At 37.6% G+C, this 22623-nt stretch overlaps 1 protein-coding gene and 1 pseudogene across 33 annotated transcripts in view; both read left to right on the forward strand.

Annotated features, from left to right (window-relative positions):
* SLMAP (sarcolemma associated protein) overlaps window positions 1-22623 on the forward strand; it is a 138950-nt gene that overhangs the window by 44891 nt on the left and 71436 nt on the right. For 22 of the 33 annotated variants that reach the window (XM_032868388.1, XM_032868385.1, XM_032868406.1 and 19 more), the window contains exon 2: window positions 14481-14628. In XM_032868388.1, coding sequence (XP_032724279.1) covers window positions 14481-14628 — 148 coding nt within the window. Of the gene's footprint in view, window positions 1-14480; window positions 14635-22623 lie in introns of all 33 variants that reach the window. The other 11 variants (XM_032868383.1, XM_032868386.1, XM_032868384.1 and 8 more) reach the window with 1 other exon arrangement.
* Window positions 15699-19781, forward strand: LOC116874025 (annotated as a pseudogene).

Here is a 22623-nt window from a genome sequence, read left to right on the forward strand (position 1 = left end):
TGCATTTTTCATAAAATGTTTTTACCTTGTGCTGTGAGACAAAGGTTTAGCTGCTTTCCTTCTGTGCACAGGTTGTGGTTATTTATGGTAATATTCACATGTAACGAGGCAGTGACATTCTATTTTTAACACCTGTATGTGTTAGAGTTCAGCTGTTACTGATCTATTTATATCTCTATCAGCTGTTTACTATTTGGTTAATTGGCAAAGAACTTTATTTTATTTATTTTTTTTTGAAGATTTTATTTATTTATTTGACAGAAATCACAAGCAGGCAGAGAGGCAGGCAGAGAGAGAGGAAGGGAAGCAGGCTCCCTGCTGAGCAGAGAGCCCAACATGGGGCTCTATATCAGGACCCTGGGATCATGACCTGAGCCGAAGGCAGAGGCTTTACCCCACTGAGCCACCCAGGCGCCCCAAAGAACTTTATTTTTAAGAACTTTAACCAATAAAGGAAAGTCTTGTATCAGTTCCTTTGACTAAAGAAAGTCAAAATGACTACATATTTATGCATATTCTGTGAATTAAATCATAATAGTTGCCATTTGTTTATTTTTTATAGCTTAAATATGATTTAATGTTGTATATTAAACTATAATTATCAGAACTGATCTGGCTGGTTGAGAATGTTTTATAGATATATATTTTTTTCCTTCCATTCATTTAGCATGTAAAAGTACTGTGCCTAGTGCTTTACATGCTTAGCATAATTTAACCTTTACAGCAAACACTCTGAGCTAGGTACTTATATTATCCTCAATTTATAAATAAGGATTTTTTATAAGTGCCTTTTTATAACTAAAGGGTGGCTCAGAAAGGTTAAGTAACACTAAGTAATACTCAAGGTCACACAGTAAGTTAGGTGATAGAGGTGGAATTCAAACCTTTAATGTATGCTCTCTTTTATATAGCGTGTTATTATTTGGATGTAATACTGTTTGGCCTGCCCTGTGTAAAATCAAAACTTTTTAGCCTCCAGGTAGAGTATGAATTATTTAATGTATTTGTTCTACATTTTAAAAAACCATTTGTGACTTTTGCCTGTGGGAGCTTTCTGAAAGGCAGTGAATGTTATAGATTAGAAAAGATGGGATAATGGTGTTATTCCAAGTGTGATTGGACATGAAGTTTTGGGAGTTAGCTGCTTAACTTAGAATAAAGCCTTGAGTCTCTAGGTGTTTATTTAGTGAGAAATGTTATCTGGGAGAGAAATCTTATTTGTTAAAGTGTTTAAACTGGTTTTCAGAAAGAAAAGGAGGCTTTTAACAGTGAAGAGTGTGAGTGGGTGGAAGCAAGGGCTCTTGAGGTCCAAGAACAGCATAAGCAAACACACGGAGGCTTGGGGCTTGGGTGGGGAATTGCTAGTAGTTAAGCAAGGCTGGAATGGGTAACGCTTTTTTTTTTTTTTTTTTTAAAGTAGGCTCCACATCCAATGTGGGGCTTGAACTCATTACTCTTAGATCAAAGTCACATGCTCTACCAACTAAGCCAGCCAGGTGCCCCTGGAATAGTTGATACTTTTAGGGAGAGTGGAAGTTCAGATTAGAGTGATTGATGTGTTTTTGGAACTTATCACAGCTCTTGGATTTGATTTTGAAGACAGTAGAGGTTCAGCAGCCCTTTTGTAAACAGGGATCAGGTTTGCATTTTAGGAAAAAACTCTAGCATCAGTGTGAAGTTCTATTTATTCTGTACTATTGGAATAATAAAACGTGTCTTAAGATTGTTGTAAAGATTAAGTGAAAGAATGCGTGGAAAGTAGTTTGTCCAAGCACATTGTAAGCACTCAAAAACTTGTGATTATTTTATATTATGTGGTATTCTTTTGATACTATTGAACAGTGAACTCTCCTTTGTTTGGTCTTGCTCTGTAGTTGAAATTTCTGTATTGCTGAATTCTAAATATAAACATGTTACCTTTCATGATAGTGGAAGAAATCAATGATCCTTTTCAAAGTAAACTTCACACTTACAAGCACTCCCTCCCTCTCTCCCTCTCTGCACTGTCTTAAATAAATACAATCTTTAAAAAGAATGAAGAGACATGATTAAAGACCAAGGTGTTCTAAACATTATAATTCTATGCTGAGGCACCTGCTCAGTTGGAAGAGCATATGACTTTTGATCTTGGGGTTTTGAGTTTGAACCCATGTTGGGTGTAGAGATTACTTAAAAATCAAATCTTTAAAAAATTATATGCCAGTCTGAGTGGTTGTGCCTTAAGGATGGAAAAAGCTATCGTGGTTATGTTCATTACCTTATTAAGCATTATAAAAAGCTATAAATGGGGATGCCTGGGTGGCTCACTCAGTTAGGCATCAGCCTTCTGGTCAGGTCATGATCCCAGGGTCCTGGGATGGAGTCCTGCATCTGGTTCCCTGCTTAGCAGGGAACCTGCTTCTCCCTCTGCCTGCTGCTCCCCCTGCTTGTGCGCTCTCTCTCTCTGTGACAAATAAATAAATAAAATCTTTAAATAAAATAAAAATCTAAATAAAAAGCTATGAATGTTCTTTTGGGGAGTAGATGTGCTATTTTATCTTTTAACATTTCCATTGAATTTGTTTGCCAAATAAAGTGTTTTATGTGGGCAGTTTTTTAAAAATTTCTAAGATCTAGATTCCTGTATTTTGCCAGTTTTGCCAGTCTTTAATGGAAACCTTTTTTTAGTTTCTTCCTCTCCCCAACCTCTTAGTGACTATATAAATTATGTCAGCTGTCCTTAGACTGAGCCTATTGTGTGCATTATTAAATAATGTAAGCCTCCATCTTTTAAATCTAGTGACCTTGTTCATTATTTCCCACAAATGTGATCACAGTGGTTTACTTTTGTGGCTGTTATTCTATGAGGAGGTTTTTAACTATTAGAGATAGAGTGGGAGTGCAATTATTTTGTTGTTTCAGCTGATCTCAGGATGGTTTAAAGTAACATTTTTGAGGAAAATAATGACCTAAAAAGTATAGTCAGAGTACTGTATATTTAAAATATCACAGTATCCCCTTGTTCTATCTCTACTATGCTAAAATACATGTTGTTGTTGTTTTTTTTTAAGATTTTATTTATTTGAGAGGAGAGAAAGCGTGAGCAGGAGTTGGGGGAGGGGCAGAGGGTAAGGGAAAAGCAGACTCCCCACTGAGCAGGGAACTGGAGGATGTGGGGCTTGATATCAGGACCCTGGGATCAGGACCTGAACTAAAGGCAGATGCTAGCCTGACTGAGCCACCCAGGCACCCCCATGGTAATTTTTATAAATACCTACTTTTATATATTTTTAAAGATTTTATTTATTTTAGAGAGAGAGAGAGAGAGAGCGAGAGCGAGAGCTGGCATGAGGGAAGGGCAGAGGGAGAGGGACACGCAGACTCTGTGCTCAGTGGAGCCCAATGTGGGGCTCAGTCTCATGACCCTGAGACCATAACCTGAGGTGAAAGCAAGAGTTAATTCTTAACCAACGGCACCACCCAGATGCCCCAATACCCACTTATTTTAAACATTGAAATAAAAAATTTGATACTCTTTGAAGTAATTGGAGGCTTCTTAGGGTCTAAAAAATTGAGTTTGGGGTCAGTATCTGTTCTTTAATATCAGTAACCTTAAGTAGGGGCCTTAAAGTTGAATGCATCTTGATGGGATTAACAAACCATGAGAGGAGAAAATAATCAGGATTTGCTTGTTAACCTATCAGTTTTAGGATTCGGGAAATAGGTTAATCTCCTTTGGATTAGAATTTGGTGTAGGCTTTCAATAGCCTCACCTCTCAGAACTAATATGATGATATATTTATTTTGTATCTTGCTGAGCTTCAGAAATCTAATTTGCTTTGTCCTGAATTCTTAGTGAAGGATTGTCACAATTTGCATATTTAAGGGTGTAGTCATTCTAGCTTCGTTTTGTATGTTTTATAATGTTCTCATTTAATTTTTAAAAATTTTTTCCTTCCTACCTTCTCTATGTTTATTCTTCATAGTCTTATCTCTGTTCCTATGTAGAGAGATAGAAATATTTTTTTCTTTCTCCTTTTTCTCTTTTGTGAGCTGTCTCTGTAAGAAATTGTACAATGAGTGTGTCTGGAATATCATTTGAAGATGGAAAAAGTCTTGGCAGATTCATAACATTGCAAGACCTTTGGGTGGACAAGTTCATCCTGATTTACATGTGAGATTTCATTTTGTTGGAGAACATTTGCCCCTTTCCTATATGTTTTCCTATAGCATATAAATAAAACATATAAATAAAACTTTTTATTTTCCCCTTCAGTGGCACAACTTAAAAATTTCAGCCTCTGAAACATGTGGTTCTTTGCTAATTAGGAAGCCAAAAAGGTTATATAAACAAAAAATATATAAAATACAGAAACAAACAAATTCATATAAAACATACATGATGTATTCTAAGAAATAACTAAATTATTGGTGACAAAAAATATGTGCCATGGATCTCCCTATTTCTAGTTACTCCCACTGCAGATCATCCTACACACAGCTGCTAGGTTATCAGCTGTTAGAATAATCTTCCTAAAACAATATTTGCATCAAATCCTTTAGTAGTGGCTTCTCTTAAGAAACCTCAACTCTTTAGTACAGTATGGAAGGCCCTCTTTTACAGCTTCACTTTATCTTATATTTCCCCACTTCTTCTGTTGTTTGGTTTTTGTTACCCTCTGGGGCTGGGCATTAACTATATATAAATGTACTGCAATACCTGTTCCTCCTCCACCTCCTCATTTTCCTTGCCTTTCTTTTAGATCACCACCCTTACTTATAAGTGCCTTCTTAGCAACTAACTGTGCCTAACTGTTCTTTCCAGCAGCCTCTCACGATTTGGGTACTTAATTCATATTCTGCTAACTTATTCTCAATGTAGAGGTGTTCTAATTTGATTTTATGGGTGTGCATTCTCTCCAAGACAGGTGCCAAGTAAATGATTTGCCTTAATGGTGGAGTTGAAATTTATAATAATTATGAAATAATAATAATAAATTCTTATTATTCTAATTGCTTCAGGAAAACTTCATAAACAAAGTGGTATTTCATAAGTTTGTACTCAAAGACCAGAGAGTGTTTAAGTAGGAAAGGAGGAAGATAGCATGAAGATTTTAAAAAATAAGAATGTCAAATCCGCAATAGCTGTGAGACCATGGCAAGCTACTCAATATACCTGAGCCTCAGTTTCTTAGTCTATACAATGGAAATGGTAATATCTACTTGGTAGGATTGTTGTGAGGATCAAAAGTACCTGTACATAGCAGACAGTCAGTAAATGGTAACTATTATTATAGATTAAGGATTGTTTGACTTGGCCGTAGAAAAGATCTGTAGATTGAAGTAGAGCTAATGGGAATGATGTCATGGAAAATGGCAGAGAAGGGAGCTCTAAAAATTGGTTCTTTCACCAAGACAGCTATTAAACTAGCATGAACTGTCCAAAGCAATTATTTTAGAATTTTTCAGTCCAGTCAAGCACTTGCAGCATCCAGTGGAGTACTTAATGAAGAAAGAGGCTGGTATATTTCTGAGAATTTTGGTGTTTTGCACAATTTTGGTGTTTCACTACCATTTTCTATCCCCCAGCCTTGTGGCAGGCAGCTGGTGGTAGGGTGACCCTGGTTCCTGATGTGACTTCCTTGTCCTTCAGAAATTGTGTTTATATGTTTTGACTGCTGCTTTTGATTACTGAGGGGCCAGCACAGAGACTGGCCATTGTTCCAAACCCCACTGGCTAAAGTGGTTTTTCTGGCATCTACCAAGGGAATTTAAAGAGACAAAACAGCCTTTTTTTCTGATTGAATTTTGGCATTTAAGGAAATCTCTGTCAGGACTCTGGCTGACCACAGAAATAACAGAACAGAGACTGCCATGACAACACACAACAAGGAATATAGACTTTGCACCCCCCCCCCACCCCCACCGAAAAAAGTTTGGAAGTCACTAAAACCTTCATCAAATTAATAGCAATCCCTAGAAAGAGGAGAGAACCTAATTTCTAGAATTACCACATTACAATATTCAAGATGTCCAATTTTCAACAAAAATTACAAAACAAATGGAGAAATAGAAATTATGGCCCATTCACAAGAGAAAAAAGAAATCTCTGAGGAAGCTCAGACAATGGACTTATTAGACAAAAAGTTTAACTACTTTAAATATGCACAGAGTGCTGAAGGAAGACACGGACAAAGAAATAAAGGAATTTAGGGAAACAATGTGTTAAAAAGTGGGGAATATCAATAGAGAGATAAAAATTACAAAAAGTACAAGAGCTAAAATAAAAATCAGTGGAAGATTTGGTGGCATATTTGAGCAGGCAAAGGAAAGAATCAAAAAACTTGAAGATAGGGCCATTGAAATACCCTGAGAAGAAGAAGAAAAAGATGAAGAAAAATAAATAGTACCTAAAGTACATCATGAAGTGTACCAACATGAACATTATGAAAATACCAGAAGGCAAAGAGAGGGAGAGAATGGAACATGAAAAATTTTTTGAAGAAATAAAGGATGAAGAGAATTTAATGGTTTTAGCTCTTATATTTAAGTCTTTGATCCATTTTGAGTTAGTTTTTGTATACGGGATAAAGTAACTTTTTTTTTTTTTTTTTTTTTTTTGCATGTGTGGTTATCCAGTTGTCCCAGGTCCATTTAGAGACTATACTTTTTCCATTGGATGGTTTTGGCACCTTTGTTGATATTCAGTTGGATGTAGATGTACAGTTTTTTTTCTGGACTCTTAATTTTGCTTTTGCTTAAATATGTCTATACTTTTGCCTGTACGACACTTCTTTGATTACAGTAGTTTTGTAGTAAGTTTTGAATTCAGAACATGTGGATCCTCCAACTTTGTTCTTTCAAGATTGTTTTGCCTATTCAGGGTCCCTTGTGATTCCATACGAATTTGAGGGTTGACTTTTTCATTTCTGCAAAAAGCTGATTTGAGGTTTTTTTTTAAGATTTTATTTATTTATTTGACAGAGAGAGACACAGCGAGAGAGGGAACACAAGCAGGGGTAGTGGGAGAGAGAGAAGCAGGCTTCCCACCAAGCAGGGAGCCTGATGTGGACTTCAATCCCACCATCCTGGGATCATGACCTGAGCTGAAGGCAGCCCTTTGACCCAGGCGCCCAAGGCTGATTTGAATTTTAATAGGGGTTGCATTAAACCTGTAGATCACTGGTGAATATTGACACCTTAACAATATTGTCTTTCAGTCCATGAACATGGGATGCTTTTGTATTTCTTTAATATTTTGTAGTTCTCAATGTGTAAGTCTTTTACCTCTTTAGTTAAATTTATTCCTAGGTGCTTTTAAAAAAATTTTTTAAGATTTTATTTATTTATTTGTCAGAGAGAGAGAGAGAGAACATAAGTAGTGGGAGTGGCAGGCAGAGGGAGATGCAGGCTTCCCACTGAGCAAGGAGTTTGATACGAGACTTGATCCCAGCACCCTGGGATCATGACGTGAGCCAAAGGCAGACGCTTAACTGACTGAGCCACCCACGTGTCCCTCCTACGTGTTTTATTTAGGTGTTCTTATAAATGGAATTGCTATCTTAACTTCCTTCCTGGATTGTTCATTGCTGATGTGTAGAAACATAACTGGTTTGTGTGTGTTTGTCTTTTAAGCTGTAGCTTTGCTGTATTTATTAATTCTAGTAGCTTTCTTGTGGGTTCTTTGGGATTTTTCCATATATAGAATCATGTCATCTGTGAATACATATACTTTACTTCCTCCTTTCCAATTTGGATGCCTTTTGTTTTTTTTTCTTAGAACTTCCAGTAGAGCATTGCATAGCAGTGGTGAAAGCAGGCTTCCTTTTCATGTTCCTGATCTTAGGAAGAAAGCTTTTACTCTTTCACCATTGAGTATTAGGTTAGCTGTGGGGTTTCCTTTATCATGTTGGAAGCTCCTTTCTAATCCTGGCTGAGTGTTTTTTGTTGTTGTTATTGTTATCATAAAAGGGTGTTGGTTTTTTCATGTGCCTTTGCTGCATCACTTGAAATGATCATGTGAGGTTTTGTTTTTCTTTCTATTAATGTAGTATGATATACTGATTGACTTTCTTATGTTGAACCACTTGGAATAAATTCCACTTTTTCAGCCAGTCTCTGCTTTTCCAGCTTGGGTGAATTGCAGGTTAGGCTGAACAGAGGTAAAGGTCAGTCTGTTGGGTAGCCCCAGACAAGTTAGGACAGTTAGACAAGATAATTTGTGACTTAGGCCTACTCTGCTCTCTCTGGAACCAGGTACCAGGATCTCACACTAGGAATGTAGGCTAATGTCTTCAAGACTTCTTTTGTTCTGGGGAAGGGAATGGAATAAGAGTAAATAATGCCACAAAGATGTCCTACCATTTTAAAATACGTTTTTCCTGATTCAGTGTTCAATTGGTTGCTGTAAGACTATTTTCCAAAGGGGCGCCTGGGTGGCTCAGTGGGTTAAGCCTCTGCTTTCGGCTCAGGTCAGATCTCAGGGTCATGGGATCGAGCCCCGGATCGGGCTCTCTGCTCTGCAGCGAGCCTGCTTCCCCCCTCTCTCTCTGCCTGCCTTTCTGCCTACTTGTGCTCTCTTTCTGTCAAATAAATAAATAAAATCTTAAAAAAAAAAAAGACTATTTTCCAAAGTTCTAATTCTAACAAAGTTGGTTCTCACAGTTTCTACTTGTTTTTCAATGTTTTTGAGGTGGGGGAGTGGGAGCTTAGAGCTGCCTACTCAGCCATTTTGCTGTTGTCACTTCATTTCTTTTTAATTTTTAAAAATGTCTTCCTTTTCACCTTTTATTTATCTTAATGGATTGTTATAGTCACTTGTGTCCTAATTTTGTGTTCATTTCTGAAATGATTCTTTTTCTTTTGAGTTCTTTCATATTTTCTGGAGTTTTGTAATTGTGATTTATATTTCTTTTTCATGTCTTGAATTATTTTCTTAATATCTCTAAGCTTGTTTTGAAATAGTATGTTATATTTTGATCTCCTGTCAAGGTCTGCCATTCATTATCTGTAGGATGTTATTCTGTTCTTCAGTCTCATTTTCCTTAAAATAACTGTATGGGATGGGACTTTGATTTTTTTTTTTTTTTGTTACTCATTTTTATGTGAAATTTGTTTCCCTGAACTTTTAGAAGAGGGTCGTAGTTCAGGAGAACTTTGCTAATGTCACAGAGCTCCCTCTCCTGTTGTTTTTGTAAAATATTCAAAAATATGATGATTTCCTTTTCCCTTCTCCATTTTTATCTGGATCTTTTCTTTGTCTCTGTTGTCCTTGCCTTGGTCAGTTTTGGTTCCACATCCAGCAACTTCCCTCACTGTGTAGCCCTATCTTAGAAGGCAGTTTTTGCTGGTAGATTGAGTTTAAGAATTTCTATGACTCAGACTGCTCCAGTCTTTTTCAGAACTTAACTCATGCTCACTTGTTACTGGATTGAGCTAAACCTTTTCCGTTTTCAACTTCTCCTCTCAAATTGGCCATCACACTGTCCAGTGAATACCTAATGACTATTTTGATGTTCTCTTCGAGTCCCTAAAATGCGCCATTGCTTCCCTACACACCCTCCTGTTCAGGTGCTGGTTTTGTGTATGTCTGGTGGCTGTTGATGTTTTCTTCACTCACTTTTATTTTGAGGTTCATGTGGATACCTTGTAACCCACTTTTGTTATAAATACTATCTGTGGGATTTTGATTTTGCTATTTTAGTCAGTCTGATTTTAGGTGGTAATTCAGGCAGATTAAAACTCTGTGATGTAGCATCTGCCATCTAGAAGCCATAATCCATTCTGTGTTCACATTTTTAAAACTCCCCTGTGTGGGCTTAAAGTTTCTGGCCCCTGGGCTATGGCATGTCAACTATATAGTGCTTTGTTCTGAAGTTTTAGTTCAAATGTGTTTGGATATTGCAAAACCTATGAGTGTGGAAAATGTTAGACGAAAACAGTTTATCGGGGCGCCTGAGTGGCTCAGTGGGTTAAGCGTCTGCCTTCGGCTCACGTCAAGATCCCAGAGTCCTGGGATCAAGCCCCACATCGGGCTTCCTGCTCAGCAGGGAATCTGCTTCTCCCTCTGCCTGATGCTCCTCATGCTTGTGCTCTCTCTCTCACTCTCCTTCTATCTCAAATAAATAAATAAAATCTTTTTTAAAAAGTCTGTCAGGGCTCCTGGGTGGCTCAGTGGGTTAAAGCCTCTGCCTTCGGCTCGGGTCATGGTCCCAGGTCCTGGTTTTGAACCCTGCATCGGGCTCTCTGCTCTGCAGGGAGCCTGCTTCCTCCTCTCTCTCTGCCTGCCTCTCTGTCTGCTTGTGATCTCTGTCAAATAAATAAAAAATTTTTTTAAGTCTATCATTATAGTGGAAATAAAAGTATTTATAGATTTTAGCAAAGTTGAAAGTGATGCAAAATGTATTTGTTTATGGAATGAACAACAAGAACTTTCTGAAGGCCAAAGAGCAAATTATGTAACATGTGGAGCGTAGTGCCTGTGTCATTGAAGGTAATCAGACTCAACAAGAGATGGGGAAAGTGATGGGGCAGGGAGAACCTTTTAGTTCAAGGACAACCATCAGAGTCAGATTTCTGGGAGCTTAACATTTATTTAGGGAAAAACAAGGGGTTAATCAGAGATTAAGTCTGAAAACAGTGTTAATTGAGCTTTGGTCACAAGTTACAGAGGGTTTTATAAATTCAGGGCTACTTAAAGACCTGCTTAAAGTGAATGCCTGTTGGCCAGTGCAAACACTAGAGCTACTTGGCCATTTCTTATTCTACTAGGAAATAAAGATAGTTAAAACTTCAACAAGAGGGGCTCCTGGATAGGCTCAGTTGTTAAGCATCTGGCTTCAGCTCAGGTCATGATGCCAGGGTCCTGGGATGGAGCCCTGCATCAGGCTGCCTGCTCAGCCTGCTTCTTCCTCTCCCACTCCTCCCTTGTGTGTTCTCTCTCTCTCTCTCTGTCAAATAAATAAATAAAATCTCCCCCCCCCAAAAAAACAACAAACAAAAAACTTTAACAATATTTGAAAAGAAATTTTAGAGTAGCCAAAACTCTTTTAAGGAAAAGAAGCAGCAGCAGCAGTAGCAGCCTCATAGAAGAAGATTTATCATCATAGAGGAGAAAAATATTTCTGATTTAAAAGTGATGAAGGACCAGCTAACATATCTACTTATGGGAAATGCGTCCAGTGACTGTAAGCACAGTCCCTTGCAAACAAATTGACTTCTTTATACCTTCAGGAACCTAACCTGTACATAGACTAGCTTCTGTACAGTTTAGACTGAGTAATAGCAGATTGTTTCATAGATGCAGAAACATGACTTTTAATATCTTTCAAGACAGCCATGGACAGAAAGTCAAATCATATCAATGAAAATAGTTTTGCAGAGAAGAGGACTAGTGTGGTCCAGCTATACACAAGTGCAGAGGCTCAGGCGCATGAGAAGAGGTTAGTGTGGCTGAGAGAAATGAGGGTAGAAGGTAGTGGAAATTAATGAATTTGCAGAGGGAATCAAAAGCAAGATCATATAGGGCCTTATAGGCTATAATGATGAGAACTTTAGGTTTTATTCTAAGGTGTTTGGAAGCCATTAGCATGTTGAGAGTAGAGAAAGGGTGAGCAAGTACCATAAATGATAGGTTCACGCTAAATGGAGGCCATGCTTTGGACAGTGATACAGATGTGTCAGAATGAAAACAACGTGGGTTAATGTGGACTTTGAATTTTTTTAATTTGAAAATTTGTGGTTACGTAAGAGCTATGTAAGAGGTGTTGAAACACATACACACATACATACACACCTTTTTGTTTTCCAGAGTTTGCTAATACTGAAACTCATTTCATATATTCTTATTTTTTTTAAAGATTTTATTTATTTATTTGTCAGAGAGAAAGTGAGAGCACACAAGCTGGGGGATTGGCAGACGGAGAAGCAGGCTCCCCACTGAGCAGGGAGCCCAATGCCAGACTTGATCCCAGGACCTGGGATCATGACCTGAGCCAAAGGCAGAGGCTTAACCCACTGAGCCACCCAGGCATCCCTGGTCTTATTTATGTTCTATTCTTTTTAAAGTTTAAAATCAAAATGCTAGCCACAGACTACGAAATGACTTCATAACTCACTAAGGATTAGATAGAACGTGAAGTTGGAAAAACACTGTAAATCTAGTATAACCCCTTTATTTGGCTTGTGAAGGCATATAGTACTACAAATGACCAAGCCAGAATCCAGATATTGCCACATTTCCCATGAATATGTTCATTAAGAAATAAAAACCAAATTCCCCTATACAGTATAACAGTAGGTTCCAGGGTAGGAAAAAATTGTGAGAGTAAGTGTTCCTACTTGAGTGTATTTATTTCCTGTGCTTCTCCTTCTTGGTGTGAGATGGTAAGACCTATAAATTTCAAATGGACTTGTAAAATATCAACACAATTTTCATCATTAATGGTCTGTAATTATATAAACTGCTAGCGAAAGTAACAGTTGGTTTCTTCTGAATTACAAAGAGAGAATAAGTCATTTATGGACAGCCTGGTGGCCTTTTTAAATTGTCGTCTAGGAATTAATGAAAAGAAATGTCATTTTCATATTTTCTTCAAGATGTATATTCTTTTGCTCTGTTTCATTTTGGAAAAGAGTTTGTGGGAGGAGTGAAGGATAAATGAAACATAAAGGTCAGTGTGAAGTAATCGGGGAATAATGGCCCTTTCAATTCTATTATATGAATCCTTGCTCTTAGCTCTGTGACCTTCGGCAGGTATCTGCCTGTGCCTCATTTTCCTCATTTACAAATGGAAATAATATCTGTATCATAGCTTAAATGTTAAGATTAAATGAGGGTCTGGTGGTATAACATATATTTTAATAAATATTAGTTTTCTTCTTTACGTTCTTCCTTAGGAAGGAATTCAGTGAAAATCCGTTGCTAGAATAAGTAGGGCTGGAGAGTGTAGAAAAATGTAAAAAGAAAGGTACATCATTTTTTATTGGTTGTTCTCTTCCTAGTAAGTCTGTTGTGCATGATCCCAACTGTTCCTGACTTCTTTTAGAATAGGTAGGTGATATATAAGTAGGTTTTCTATGCCTCTTTCTACTCCTTCTCTTTTTAAAGAGGGAAGTTACCCAAGTGTTGAAAGGCAGGTTTAGGAGGCCAGGAAACAGTAGCTTCATAGCTGATTCCAGTATTTTAGTTCCTAGTGTCTCCAATCTGCTTTATTACAAAGAATTTGCTGAAGATAGGTCATTCCTAATACCAAGTATATTAGTTAGCTGATAGCTATTAATTATAGGTGTTACCTAAAACCAATTGTCCTCGCCTGTGGAATAAAACACTTCCTTTGTTTTAACTCAGATATCCTAGGAACAAGATTACAAAGAATGAGATGGAAAGGTAGAATTAGAATTTTGTCTAACTGGGTTTTCTTAAAAATAACAGCTTTATTGAGATATAATGCACATACTATAAAATTCACCCTTAATGCACCCTTGCGGTGCCTGGGTGGCTCAGCCTGTTAAGTGTTCTGCCTTTGGCTCAGGTCATGATCCCTGGGTTCTGGGATCCAGCCCAGGATTGGGCTCCTTGCTTAGCCGGCAGTCTGCTTCTCTCTCTGTCCCTCCCTCTGCTTGTGTGCTTGCGTGTGCTCTCTTTCTGTCAAATTAATAAAAATCTTTTTTTTTTTAATTCCCTTTTTAAAATGTACAATTTACTGGTTTTTAGTATATTCACAAAGCTATGTAACCATCACTGTTATTTAGTTTTTAGAACATTTTAGTCACCCACAAAGAAACCTTGTTCCCATTAGCAATCATTTTCTACCATCACTCTCCATCACCAGTCTCCTGCCCCTTTACCCTTCTTTCCCTGGTATCTCATCCCCTTGCAACCACAAATGTGCTTTTTGTCTCTATGGGTTTGCTTATTCTGGGTATTTCATATAAATGAAATTATATAATACATGGTCTTTTGCAACTATTTTATTTTTAAAGTTCATCCGTGTTGTAGCATGAATCAGTAAGTACTTCATTACTTTTTATATTGCTAAATGATGTAATATAATACAAATACACTGCATTTTGTTTACCTGTTCATCAGCTGATGGACATTCATTTCAGGTTGTTTTCACTTTTGGGCTATTACGAATAATGCTGCTATGAAGTTCATGTACAAGTTTTTGTGAGCACATAGGTTTTCAGTTCTCTTGCATATATACCTCAGAGTAGAATTCCTAGGTCATATGCTAACTTTTTGTTTAACATTTTGAGGACTTTAACTGTTTTCTAAAGTGATTGAACCATTTTGTCTAGCTGGATTTTAAATCACTTGGTTTCCAGGTTCTAATTTCCTATATATTAAAGGAGAGCCTTAGCTGGAACAAGTGGTTTGAATTGATAGGGGAAGAAATCCATTTGTAGTAGTTTGCAAAGGTGGAAACCCTTTTTCTTAAAGTAGGTTTGGAATGATTAGTATTAATCTCTGTTCCCTTTTTTTTTTTTTTTTTTTGCAGTTTTATCTCCAAGACACTAAAAGTAGTAACGGTACCTTTATAAATAGCCAGAGATTGAGTCGAGGCTCTGAAGAAAGTCCACCATGTGAAATTCTTTCTGGTGACATTATCCAGTTTGGGGTAGATGTAACGGAGAACACACGGAAAGGTACGGGTATGGATCAATTTTTCCTATTATTTGTCTTCTTAAGTTAAAAAATTTCTGTTTAATGTTATAAAACATTTTATGTTTGTAAAAGTATTTAAATACAGCATTATATGCAGTGAAAAACTAAAAATCTCTTACTTTCCCTATTGGTTTTCTGAAGTTTTAAATTCTGAAATGTTAATAAGTGAATTTATAGTTTTCATCACAGTATGAAAATATAGGACACTCCTCTGCTAGTTTGGGAAGCAGTTGACTGCATTGACAGCATACCCAACCAACAGGACCTTAAACTTAAGGATATCTATTGTTAACAAGAATGCAGGAGGGTAGGTCCAACTTTGTTCACTTGATTCAGTGGTGTTACCAGGAATCTGGGTCTTACTGTCCTTAACATGTTGGTTTCTTATGCTTTTGCTTATTGTAGGTTTTTGCTTGTTGCCTCATGGTTAAAGAGGGATGGCTACAGCCCAAAGCCCCAAACGTCAAGCAAAAACTGCAAGGCAGGGACAAAGTGTCTTCTTGTATGGCTTTTTTTTTATGTTGAAAACACAGTCTTTTGTAGAATTCTTTCAGCAGATTTACACTCCTCTTGTCCCAGTGGCCACATACATACCTATCTATGGCTACAAAGAAGCCTAGGAAGTTACTTACCTGGCAGAAGGGATCAGGATCTCCATGATTGTCATATGTCAATTATGATTTATCCCTTCCAGTTGTGTGTACATTGTCCCAAACAAAATCAGAGTTCTGTAGGCAGTTAATAGTACCCATCAAGATATAAGATTTCACATCTCAGTTTTTGAAACTACAAGTTCTTTAGCTAAATAAATGTGGATTGTCAATTTTACAATTCTGAAGCTTCCTGGCTTTACCTACTTCACTGTCTACTTTATGGCCATGAAATTATATGGCTGGATCATAAAACTAAATCAATATGAATCAAAAGTATGCAATTTTGCTATCTTGTGGACAGTGGAACCAGTTGACAGGTTTCTCCTTTTGCTTCTCTGAACATACTTTGATCTGGTGATGCCCTAAGTCATCAGTATGTGACATTTTGCACAGTGGACATGGAGATGAGGGTGGGTGGGTGGTGCTGCTGCTACCATGTGTGTGCATGTGCATGTATGTTTATATACTTTTCACTGGGTGTTGCAACTGCAATATATTTTTACCAGGTTTTTTTGTTTTTTGTTTTTTGTTTTTTTAAAGATTTTTTATTTATTTATTTGACAGAGACCACAAGTAGGCAGAGAGGCAGGCAGAGAGGGAAGAGGGAAGCAGGCTCCTTGCTGAGCAGAGAGCCCGATGTGGGGCTCGATCCCAGGACCCTGAGATCATGACCTGAGCCAAAGGCAGAGGCTTTAACCCACTGAGCCACCCAGGCGCCCCTGTTTTTACCAGGTTTTGATAGCCTTCTCAGGGAGTTAGATTTTGGTATTTGAATTCAGGTAGTGTCATATTCTTAGTGATTTCCATTTACAGTTGTAAAATAGAAAGTTTGTATTTTGATGCAAAATACTGAGTACTCCGTACAAAGAGAGCTCACCTTATGTATGACCGTACTAAGAGCAGCCATGTTGGACACTGTAGCATTTGTTGCATCTCACCATCTCTGGTACCAAGTCATTCAGCAAACACTTACTGAGTCCCAGCTGTGAATAACCCACAGAGAAGACAGAGAATTGATTACATATTTTCTCCAAGGAATGTCTTCTTGGCTTGCATTTCCCAAAGAGAATTAATAGGTGTTAATTAATAAAAGAATGAGGTTGTCAAATGCACTTAGAAAATGCTTAGTTAACCAAAAGTAAACAGGACCTCTCACAGTCCTTAATATGCTAACATATATGCACATCTCCAGGGAGGTGACTGTTCTAGAACACAGCTCTTTCCAAACTCCTGCCCACTCTTTCCCATCAGCTGTGAGAGACACTCTTTAGAACACGCTGTAGGAAGCTAAGAGGACTAAATCCTGAAATTCAGGGTTATTATTAGAGCACTATTATTTTAGAAATGTTAGATTCTTGTAGGCTTCTTTGAACATTTAACTATCTTTTATGCCAACTTTAAGGAAATTAATTAAAGAAAATTTCTCCATCATTTAAAATGTTGTTTCTTTTGGTATTTATTATCTTCAAAAAGTTGATGTATGCCTGGGCTCTTGGGATACAGCTCTATCACTAGCTGAGGACTACCTGTTTAAGCGTATACAAGGGAAAAAGACTTTGTCCTTTGCTAAACAGTACTGTGATAAGCTTTATATCACTTAGAAAATCCTCCTGAAATTATATAGCACTATAGGTTAACCTCTGGTTCAAAGAAGAAATCAAAAGGGAAATTTTAAACTATATGGAAAGGATGTGCTTGCTTCGGCAGCACATATACTAAACTATATGGAAAGGACTTTTATACCAAAATACTGTAAATACTTTACTCAAATAAAATTTACAATCTTAAATTCCTTCTGTACTAAAGAAAAAGGACGATGAAGAAACTTTGCATTTAGGAGATATTAGAAAAAGAACAAGAAAAAGAAAAGCAGAAATTAATGAAATAAGCAAAAAACTATAGAAGGGATGAACAAACCAAATGCCGGTTCTTTGAAAATCATCCAACCAACCAGCAAACACTAAACAGGTAATTCACAACCCTTAAATCCCTTATTACGTTAAAAAAATACTAGCAAAAATATACAAGATAAGGAATGAGAAAGGAGACATAAATACAGATACAGGATATGCTAAAAGAATTTTGAGAAACTAGTACATGCCAATCTATGACAAAGAAAAAAGCTACAATAAATTGTTGTCCTAGCAAAATTATCCCAAGATGTAGAAAACTTGAGTAAATTGTTTTCCTTAAAAGAGACTAAGAAGTTATTAAAGATTGACCAGAAACAGAGGCATTCATAGCTGAATATAATCATATTTTTAAAAGCAGATAAATCCAGTTATTTAAATAATTCAAACATGTATAAAGATGGAAAGCTGTCAAAATCTACTTTAGAGAAGCCAGCAGCATATCATTAATGTCAAATTCTGATAAAGATACAGTTCAAAAACAGAAAACTAGCACTATTTTCATTTGTGACAATAGATGAACAATTCTGATTAAAGTATTAGTAAATTAACTTCAGAAATAATGCTAGAATAAACAAAGTAGGTTTTATTCTAGGAATGCAAAAATGATTCAGTATTGGGGATATATACTAACGTCATCCACAACCTAAAAATGTTACATGAAAAACATGTTACTTTATAACCAGTGAGTATTGAAAAAGCATTTGATTTCTCTCTTCTCATCTGGCATGGCATCCAGCCTCCCTCCTCTCCAGCTCCCTTGTACCTCTAGCCCTGGCTTCCCTTTTCCATCAGGCCAGCCTGAGTGCTTCCCCTGTTCTTGAGGTTGGCCCTATAGCTTCTGGCTCCTGCGCTTTCTCCTTTCCTGGGTCTTAAGTCCTCACCCTCCCCCCGCTATGAAGAGGAGTACAAGGTACTCCTGCAGGGCACCAGCCTGACTGGATATATCCTGTCAGGTATAATGTCAATACATGGAAAGAAGGTTCTTCCCATGGTTAGAAATTCATACTGTGGAGGAGAAATTCATCTCTAATACCTCTGAAAGATTTATACAAAAGATTTAAAATACCAGGAATACCACTACCATCAATGGGAAGAAGAGACTGGAATGTTGACTTAATTCCCAAGTTCCTTATGGTCAGTGGTCAGCTGGTTAAGATGCTGCTTTATACAGAGGTCAGTTGCTCTCTGGTTTTCAAAGTGACTGAAGGGAGCTTTGTCTGTAAGGGAGGAAATATCTATAAGGTTACTTCCATTGAAACAGAAGCCCTGGCATCTAGCTTAGTGGAACTGAAAAACGTCGCTTCAGAAAATTCCTAGTGTGTGTTGCCAGCTTTGATGAAATTTAGAAGGCATTGATCCTAAGAAGACTGCAGTTCGGGAGGTGTACAAGAAATTTGACTTGGGATAAGATCATAGATTTTACTGGCCATGCCCTGGCATTTTATAGAACCGATGACTATTTGGGGTGGGTGGTTGGGGGGGCTCAGTTGGTTAAGCATCTGCCTTTGGCATAGGTCATGATCCTGGGCTCCTGGGATTCAGCCTCTTGTTGGGCATCCTGCTCAGCAGGGAGTCTGCTTCTCTTCCTTCTGACCCTCTACCCTGCTCATGCTCTTGCTTGCTCTTTTTCAAAACGAATAAATAAAAAATCTTTAAAAAATAATAAAAAGAATGGATGACTATTTAGATGAACCATTAAGAAACCATTAAGAGGATTAAACTTTACAAGTCTCTGGCAAGATACGGCAAAAGCCTATACCTTTATCCTCTCCATGGTCTTGGAGAACTTACCCTGGAATCTGCAGGGCTAAGTGCTATTTATGGTGGCACCCACATGCTCAATAAACAAACTGAAGAATCATTGTGCAGAATGGAAGAGTGATTGGTGTGAAATCATACCAAGAGTGATTGGTCTGAAATTACAGGAGAAGTTCCTTGCTGTAGGCAGCTCGTTTGTGATCCCAGCTGTGTCAAAGACCAGGTAGAAAAAGTGAGCCAGATGATTAGAGTTATAAATCCTCAGCCACCCCATCAAGAACACCAGTGGTGCCAACTCCTGCCAGATCATCATTCCCCAGAACTAACAGTTGGAAGTCAGATATCTTTGTCTGTATGATCTCCTCCATATACAATGTGGCAGGACAAGGGAAGTATATCACCATAGTTAGTACAACTGTGGATACCAGTGAACCAGAGAAAGAAATCAGACCAGTTTTGCAGCTTTTGGGACTGATTGAAGAGAAATTTCTTAGCATTAGTGACCTTGTGCCAGAAGGCTTGGGAACAGAAAGCCAGATCTTTATTTCCTGCACATACAATGCCACAACTCACTTTGGAACAACTTTTGATGACGTTAAAGTCATCTGTAAGAGGATGATCGAATCTGAGTTTGACTTTGAGGAAATGAATATAAGAAAAATGACATCTATGGGGAAGACTAACAATAGTACAATTTATTATCTAATTGGGACAAACTTAACTTTTGGCAAATGATGTATACTGTATAAAATCAATATTATTGATCCTAGGATCTTGGAAGGCAGCTATGCTCACCACTATACCACCAACTCGATCCTAGGGTCTTGGGATCAAGACCCACATTGGGGGGCGCCTGGGTGGCTCAGTGGATTAAGCCTCTGCCTTCGGCTCAGGTCATGATCTCAGGGTCCTGGGATCAAGCCCCACATCGGGCTCTCTGCTCGGCGGGGAGCCTGCGTCTCCCTCTCTGCCTGCCTCTCTGCCTACTTGTGATTTCTCTCTCTGTCAAATAAATAAAATAAAATCTTAAAAAAAAAAAAAAAAAGACCCACATTGGGCTACCTGCTCAGTGGGGAGTTTGCTCCATCTCCCTCTGCCCCTCCCCCAGTTTGTGGTCTTTCTCACTTACTTTCTCTCTCAAATAAGTGGTATTTTAATAAAAGGGGGGCACCTGGGTGGCTCAGTCCATTAAGCATCTTCCTTCAGTTCAGGTCATGATACCAGGGTCCTGGGATCAAGTCCCACATTGGGCTCCCTGTTCAGCAGGGAGTCCCTCTGCCCTTCCCCTGGCTTGTGTTCTCTCTTGCTTACTCTCTCTCAAATAAATAAATAATATTTTTGAAATCAATATTATAAGACCTGCTTTTGTAATCAAAGCTGAGATTGCCAAGCACTGTACCACTAAATATTCCTTCCCTTTTTAATATTATGTATTAATTTGTTTTCATGGAGTGGCTATTCAGAATTGGCAGGTTACCATATTCTGTTCAGTTTAACCAGTACTGGCTTTTTTTTTCCCCCAGTGAAGGATCAGTTGTAAAAAAAAAACATTGTGACGCTGATACAGAGCACTTGATACAGTATTTGTATCTTTTAGTCAATGTAGCCTTTGCAGTTGTGCGCCTCTGCTGCTCAAGAGCTGGATCAGTACAGTTTTTCGTGCCTTCTGTCCTCTTGACATTAAAGAAATTAGGAATCTAATATTCCACAATTTGGGGCAGAATCCCTCAATTTTCCCTACACCTTTACATTTTGTGTCCTGTCAAGTATTATGAGTACCCATATAATACAGCCACAAGTTGGGGTTACATGGGCCTGAAATTCTAACCCAATTCCAGGCTGTGAGACTCATTTTGGAGGAAACCTGTGTACAGTGTTTTAGCCTCATAAAATTGATGAGAGCAAAGGGAAAGAAATCTGTCATAAACCAGGTAAATGTAGAAGCTTCTTTTGTATTCTAGATGTGGATTCTTCAATGGACCAAGCTATATTGCAGTATTGATTTGACAGAGCCTCCACTTTAATGATGTCTGCCTCAGAATGGCTCCAGAATATTTCTGTACTGCAAAATAAAGCCGTACTCTGGAAACAAACAAACGAATGAAAGAAAGAAAGAGAAAGGAAAGAAAAAAAAAGAGAGAGAGGAAGAGAAAAGGCATTTGATGAAGTTTAGGAGTTTCCTAATAAAAATTCTAAATAAATAGAATGAATAGAAAAAACTAAATAAAATAAGAATTCTAATTAGAATAAAAAGGGGCACCTGGGTGGCTCACTTTGGTGTCTGACTCTTGATTTTGACTCAGGTCATGACCTCAGGATCATGAGATCAAGAGCTGTGTTGGGCTCCACGCTGGCCACGGACCCTTAAGATTCTCTTGGGATGCCTGGGTGGCTCAGTCGGTTAAGTGTCTGCCTTCAGCTCAGGTCGTGGTTCCAGGGTCCTGGGACTGAGTTCCACTTCAGGCTCCTTGCTCAGCAGGGAGCTGCTTTTCCCTCTGCCTGCCATTTCCCCTGCTTGTGTCCCCTCTCTCTCTGACAAATAAATACAATCTTAAAAAAAAAAAAAAAAAAAATTCTCTCTCTCTCCCATCCCCCCCACACCTGCACTCTCTCTCTAAAAATATAAATAAACAAGTAAATAAAAATAAAAATAGATTAAAAGCACAAATACTATACAGGTATAAAAGTGTATGAACTAAATTTACATGTATCAGTAAGGACAAATCTCAAGACAATATCTCAAGTAAATTACAAATGGATGTGCGTGGTATAATACTATTTACATAAAACATGAATTAATGCAAAACAGTACTACATAGTGCTTTTGAATACATTTATAGTAAGAATATAAAATTAGACACTAGAAATGACAAAAATAGTTTGAGGATGTATAAAAGGATTTTTTTTGCATCACTGTATATGGAACAAGAAACAAAGGAAGCATAATTTTAAAATTGCCCATTGTGTAGCTATTAAAAAGAATAAAATAGATTTATATCAATTGCAGGGATTTCTATAAGATATACTGTTGAGGAAAGAATTACTATTAATAATTTCATTATTTTAAAAAGTCTCACCAATCCCTATAAATATATACATACATGTGTATGTTTGTATTTGATTATATGACCTTGGGGGAAAAGCATGGAAGGGTGCAAACTAGGTCATTACTGTGAATCATCCTGGAGAGTGGTAGAGGAGAAGAATAAAGAAGAGACAGCCAAATTAAAAAGGGTGGGAGTTAGTAAGACAGTTGTTAAAAACCTTCCACTATCTGTGTCATTTATATATTTATATGAAATTATGTATAAAAGGAAGTTTCAAAAAAGAATATATAATATATAAAATGGCTTTTTGTATATGTGTATAAAATTGTGATTTTGTTAAAAAGGTGATAGACACATGATGTCATTGAGCATATCCATTCATATTAGTGACTCTTCTACTCTAAGCTCTCCAAAACAAGCTGATTTTGATGTTTGGCTTTTCACATGGTGTGACCCCAGTGAGAAAACTCACTGTACAAATAACCTGCCCTATAGATGTAAAATATCGTGGTAAACAAACAGGATGATCTTCTAACAGATTTTTCTTTTTAAGGAAATGAGGAAGACAGCCAACCTATCAGATCCTTCTGGAATGGGGGCTTTAG

This window comes from Lontra canadensis, unplaced genomic scaffold (genome assembly GCF_010015895.1).
Source record: "Lontra canadensis isolate GAN:19392208 unplaced genomic scaffold, GSC_riverotter_1.0 scaffold35, whole genome shotgun sequence".
Classification (NCBI taxonomy): Eukaryota; Metazoa; Chordata; class Mammalia; order Carnivora; family Mustelidae; genus Lontra; species Lontra canadensis.